Source organism: Adiantum capillus-veneris, chromosome 1, assembly GCF_014529385.1.
Source record: "Adiantum capillus-veneris isolate H3 chromosome 1, ASM1452938v2, whole genome shotgun sequence".
NCBI lineage: Eukaryota > Viridiplantae > Streptophyta > Polypodiopsida > Polypodiales > Pteridaceae > Adiantum > Adiantum capillus-veneris.
Genome location: NC_140931.1, coordinates 113884824 through 113891407, shown reverse-complemented (window position 1 = coordinate 113891407; position 6584 = coordinate 113884824). Strand labels below are relative to the sequence as shown.

The window sequence follows — 6584 nt, the reverse complement described above, 5'->3', positions numbered from 1 at the left end:
TTTTTATGATTAAAAGTGTCATTGTATTTGAAAATTTACCGGACCTAGTCAATAGCAATGAGCCTTACCTCCTTCACACAGACCATGAACAAATGGTCTGAGAGCACACCAAGTTCACCAAATGGGAATCCCCAACCACCATGCACAACAACAAAATAACAATCATATATAGAACACAGGTGGTCGAGGAGACTTTCAAGGTAAGGGGAGTCCCAGAGGTCATGGAAATGCAGTGTAAAAATATAGGTGAACATGGAAATGTAGTATGCTAACTTTGTGAAATCATGACAACCTACCATGTAATTTTTTTAAAATGTAATTAACTATTGAATAGATTAGTGAGACAACTAATTATGCACAATCTTTTCCATTGAGTTCCAAGCTAACCTCTGTAATTAAACAATCAACTCTATTTAGAAAGGTAAGGTTGGCTACCACATGAGCCTCAATGTGCCCAATGCAACATCTTCATCCTTGGGAGAGAAAATGAGAGAGGCTTCAATGTTCACATGGCCTTGCACATCAAATCAAAGCTTTCCACTTGGAGGGTAACTATTGTGGTCAAGTGCAAGACACATCTCAATGTGCAAGTATGTCAAATTGTTGTTACCTCAATAATATGAAGCTCTAGGTGGATCCTTGGTTGAAGATGATAAGATTGCAATGACCATGTACTTTGTCCCATACATATCGCATGTATGATCATTTGGTATTTTGCTTTTCTATGGAGAGAATCTTATGTGCTTACGAGTTGCACGACAAACATGAAGTGGTTTTGAATATTTAAACAATCAATTATCCTCTGTGTAACCAATCATCTTTGCAAAGGAGATGGTTATGACTATTATAAATACAATTTGACAATGGTGTATATGAAAGATCCCTCTCCAGTCTGAGTTTTATTTTGATTAAGCTTAAACATGTGAACTTTGGAAAAAGTTCTACCCCACATTGTTCATAAATTATTTGTCTTATAATGCATTCTTTGTACATGGCCCCAAGTTGTCATGGACTGTTTGATGCCTAGTGCGTCCTCGATGATGGATCACAGCCAACAAAACCAAACTACTTGATGATGGACATTATTAGGACGAGTTGTTTTAGACACCAAGTATGCCAAGGAGAGCGTTGCCATCAACCCATGGCTCGTGAACATTTGCTAATTTCAACTCCACTTTGTTGTTCTAAAGTGCAACTTGGGAATATAAAGACAAAAAGGTATCAAAAGCGAGACTAATTTTGAGGGCATCTTTTTTTTTTTTCAAAAGCCGGGTGTTGGAGGGTTATGTAAGTTTTGAGCTTCCATTCGAATTGGCCGTATATCCATGTTCATACCCACATACATAGGTCCCAAGCCTTGTACACTTAGCACGGCACGTAAACTAATCCTTGTCGAGCCAATTTTCCTAACTAAAATAGGAAATTTCCCTATTTAAGTATGGTGTCAGCAACTACAATTGTTCAACTAAATTAGGAATCGTGTCCTAGCAAAACTTAGAAGCTGCCTTGCCCCATAAAGAAAATTCTCAAAAACATTGAGCCACACTTGTTCAAAATCAGATTTGCTGACTTTGAATTAAAGCATTCATAATTCAGGTCACAAATGAACATCATATCCGACAGTTTCTGTGTAGTGTACGAAAGAATTTTTTTGCCTCATCTGCAGAAAAAGGCCTTTCATAAATCAAATACACAACCGAGTACTAGATTTTGTCGAACTAACTACTTGGGACAAAATCATAAGTTCAAATTTCTCAAACAAGTAGACTATCATGTAACAATGCATCGCACTAATCAAACGTGTGGCGAATTGCTGTGATGGTATATACCGAGTGTTTGTTATAAGTCTCCACCAAATGGGGCAGCTAATCGCAGATACATGTGATGTAGAAATTATTGTATTCATCAGGTAATAAGAGACTCATGGACGAACATTAAAGGCAATACTCTCTACATGGTGGCTTTGAGAATTAACAGGTTTTTTGGGACAATATAATCATTGATATAGGGAGGAAAATATCCAACTACATGAGCTCTCAATACCTTGACAACAAATCAATAGACATGATCCAAATTTTGAGATTAGCAGGACTCGACGGGTTGGCATGAAAAGCACATATGTCTAAGCATTTGATGGCTTTAAACTAACGCCTCTATGTAGTGATAGTAGGATGATAATCAACACATGTATACTACTTTCGTTGTCTAACCCAATTTGCTTACTTGAAGGTTTTGTTGGAGATCTGACCTGCATAAAGACAAATCCAAAGCTTCTGGTCTTGCAGAAGCCAAGTGATATGCGGCCACATGCAACGAACAATCAGCATTTGACCTCCATATAGCAAGAACACTGCCACCACATCTTAGCCAAGTAGAAGGGCATGCCATATATACATACAATTCTCTTTCACCTCGTCCAACTGTGCACAGAGGGTGAAGTTGATTAAGCTAGCTTAACTGAACTGCAATGTGTTGGAGGCTCTGCTTGCAGAAGCCTGCTTCTCGCTCAAGGACAGACAACCTTCGAAGGCACTTCTAAACCGCAGGTGATCAAGATGTTAACGATGACCCGGGGTTTAACGAAGGAAGGCACCACTCCAAGGGCTCCTGCATTGATGGCCTCACACAAGCACATGTATTGGGCATGCAGATCTGCCTGTTTGAGGAGGAGGGCACAACAAGGAGTGAGAAGCGGATCGCCCAACACGCCACCCAAGACGGATACACACGCGTTCAGCTTGAGGGCGACGGAGGCAGGGCACTCAGCAGTTGCTTTCAGAAACGGATAAGACCTGCTAAAAAAAGGCATGGGCTCCCTCTCTTCTGCAACCACAAATCTTTTCGTCAAGAAAAGCATTAGTAGCAGAATGCAACTCTTCGCCATGGCAGCTCTGAGCTTCCTCGCGAGAAGGCCCATCGTGCTGAGCTTTCAGAAGTTGTGGGTTGTTCACATTGATTTGTGTCTGGACATAGGCCCGATTTTGCTACCCATACACATTTCCTCTGTATGATTTTTCAACTAGGGTAAGGTTGTTAAACAAGGTCGTCTACAGTAGACAAGGCCACAGTGGCCTTCAAGTTAAAAATTGGAATTGCTAGTTAGAATTAGCCTTGCTTGGTGGGCCTTGCTATATAACATCTATAGAATACACTAAGACATATGCAAATTGACATTTAGTATCTAGCACTGAAGGAAACAAGAGCATGACTAATTTGGCAAGGGCGGCACTACGTGAAATGGATATACATTTGAAATCATGTTTATGGGCGTAGACAAAGTTAAGCGCATCAATTATTCAAGATTATAGGGATAATTATAGTTGAGAGTATATCCAAGCGAGGTTGTCTACTATTGAATGTTTTTTTCTAGTATATGTGCTACATGTAAATTCTTGCAAACGGAAAGTATTTCAAAAAGAAAAATTTCATCGAGTGGTTGGTAGCATAGAAGGTGGATGTTGACTGTGTTTTGCCTTTCTTCTTTTGTAGTTATGATGAGTACAATGAATGAGGATAGTGATACATGTAACCTCACCTTCTTTGTTTTGTGCTATGGCATCGACAAAGCATGTTGCACCGTTTGCCACACCGATTGTCAAGTCGGTGTTTTCAGTGATCATGCAGCACATGCCAATTGCGATAAAATCTAGCTCGTTGAACTTAGACTCTAGGAGCCACTACTGAAGGACATTTATGTTACCCCCATTCGTCTTTATTTCAACTTTTGTAATGTCGGTTTGATTGTTCAACTTATTCAAGGCCAGGTTTTTATAGTATTGGAAGTCTCCTGTGAGTACAAATTATCAGAGTAGAGTTGTTGATGTAGTCATGCTTATGTGCTTCATCTATAATACATGTACCCAAGGTACAATTGATCTCGTCTACAACTGGTTTTCGAAATTTCACGAATAATGGTCAAGAATTGAAGCAATTCAGGGTCCGTTGGTCCGTTGCATGTCTTACAGAGCATGACATCCTATAGAAAGTTGCATGTAGAAAGTAGACCAAGCTTGTGATATGGCATGTGTTACAAAGCTCCCGTGCATGACTACAAACTGGGGGTAGTTGGGCAAGATTATCGAGAAAGAGAACACATTTGTTGTTGAAGGGATCTGCCAATGTATTCCTTGTTATGTTAACATTTTGTCTTATGATAAGGTAAAATGTCGTTTGGATTAACATGGATAGCTCCTCCATAATTATAATATCTGCCTTTATAACATGGATAGCTTCTCTATAATTATAATATATGCCCCTTTTTTGTCCAAATATCACTCATCGGTGTCCTGAATAGAGAGGGGTTACTGTTGATTCGTGGTTGGTATCTTGAACTGGTAATGTATTTTAGATGCAATACTGTTAAGTCTTGTTGTTCCCGCTCCGATGGCAAAGCACCCAAAATAATACAGAAGTGAGGACAGTACGAGTGTCTATTTTATTTGTCTGTCGACCTCGTTTATCGCTATATATGTGAGGTATGCCGCCGTGCAGCAGGGACATATTTCTAGATTGTGAGCAAAGATGTCAGATTGCATGCTCCAATCTTTATACAACGCAGTAATTTTAAACCATGACCTAGCATATGGACGGTAAGCTAGTTTCAAGTTGGTTGCAATTTGCTCCCTAGATTATTGATACTTGGACTGTAATCTTCTAGGTCTTGAGAACTTCATACTGACACCTAGTACGAGAGAAATGAGGACGTATATAGTATGATATCAATTATTTCAACACCTAGTATGGTATCAATTATTTAGAGCTAAAGTAAAGATGCACAAGGTGAATTCACTATTGTTGTAATAAAATTTAATATCGAACCAACCCAAATGATTCTCTCATATCAAACTGATCATTTAATGTGGGAGAATAAACGGGAACAAGGGTTAGAATATAGACATGTGTTTATGGATTTGTCTCAACACAAGGCCGAGGTTAAAAGAGATTCAAATGAGAGATGGTATGTTAAAGAGCAATGCTACCTAATGGAGCTTGAAGACCGTAGGGTTAGCTTCATTAAAGACCTCCAAAAGTTAGTGTTTAAAAGTCCTTTGACCTTAGGCAAGATAGGGCTGACCTTGAGGTGGGAATCCTACCCAAGCATGAGGTGCTTGTTGGCTTACTAAGTTTTATTGGGAACTTTACCCAAAAGCTTGAGGTGTTTTTCACATGCTTAAATGATTGAAGTTTTTAAAGTATTCAATTCAAAGATAACTCTCAAGAGACATGAACGTGCCATGTTTGATTGAATAAGTCCTTGAAGTATTCCATTCAACCAAATGACTTAATAAGCATAAAAGACACATGTTCAAATGATCCTCCACATGTGGCCGTCATGATGTGTTTGAATGCTATTGGATAGGTTTTAAAGGGGTCCAATGAGAATTTATATACATAAAAATAACTAAATAAGTTCTTTCTCTCAAAGAGGAAAAGGATGACACATGTCCAAAGGAAATAAAAGAGAGAGAGAGAGAGAGAGAGAGAGAGAGAGAGAGAGAGAGGTGGACCAAGCATGAGAGGGGGGGTATACTCTCCCACATATACACACATTCTCTCATTGTGTGGAGTGCAAAATAAAAGAGCTCCATCTCCTTCTCCAAGTTTATTGAGAAGTGGAGAGCTTACACCAACACTCTTGGCTATGGAATACAAATCCAACCAAGAGCCATGCTTCAATGCTTAAGCTTGCGATCTTCTTCATCTTCATTACTATGCTATTATTCTATGCTAAGCAAGAAGAGTGATGATAAGTGAGAAACTATTTTTTTCTCCTATGGAATGTTTCTTCTTCCTCTTTCCTACTCTCATTCCCCGCTAGCTCTCTCCACCTTCGAAAGTGTTTGAGGCCTTGGGATAGTTAATGCTTTTTGCAAAGTTTATAATAAGCTCGTGATGCATGAAGCTTTCCATCTTCATAGCATCACCAAGGTCACAAGGAACACAAAGATTGTATTGTAACAAAGTCTCTCTTGATGGGAGAATCTATAATACAAACGCCTTTTTCAAAGGGGGACCGTCTCCAAGTAAATCCGGTCCTCATCTATTGTCATGTTCTCTACTACTCTCTCTCTCTCTCTCTCTCTTGAAAAAGTATTATTCATGCCAAGTTAATTAAGTACTATGTTTATGTTGCTACCATCAATTAAGTTCACCCTCCAAGTTCTCAAAGTGATCTCACAAAAATGCTCACTCTAATTCTCTTAGTTTCGCTATTCTCAAAGTTCATAGGCCATTTGTATTACATTGGTATCATAGCATTTGGTTTCTTTTTTCTTGCCTAAGAAGAGAGGTCCTTAAGTAGCCTATAATGGTTGATTTTGTTAATTATATTAGGGTAAGTGGGAATAGGATCTATTATTGGTTTTCTTGAGCCCACTATGTGAGATATGGTGCACACCTCGGGAGCTTTGGTCTTAATAATGGGGTCTTTTTAGACTTGCCTACGGCTTTATCATTATTGAGCCATAAGAAGTCCAAAAGGAGCTATTCCTCGGCAATTCTGCTATGTTAGACCTACCCCACTACTCTCTATAATTAACCAATTCGAACCGTGGGTGTAGATACTTAAGTGCCTATTTTCAAAG

The 6584-nt window shown here is 39.0% G+C and overlaps 1 protein-coding gene across 1 annotated transcript; it reads right to left on the bottom strand.

The window, feature by feature from the left end:
- Positions 1 to 1803: 1803 nt before the first annotated feature.
- Positions 1804 to 2980, bottom strand: LOC147465384 (putative lipid-binding protein AIR1). The gene has a single exon (XM_086511611.1). It carries the CDS (start codon positions 2915 to 2917, stop codon positions 2507 to 2509), a length of 411 nt encoding a protein of 136 aa, XP_086367737.1. The 5' UTR covers positions 2918 to 2980; the 3' UTR covers positions 1804 to 2506.
- Positions 2981 to 6584: the final 3604 nt, after the last annotated feature.

Coding starts and splice junctions, on each gene's coding strand:
- LOC147465384 (XM_086511611.1), bottom strand. CDS start 2,917: ATGGGCCTTCTCGCGAGGAAGCTCAGAGCTGCCATGGCGAAGAGTTGC.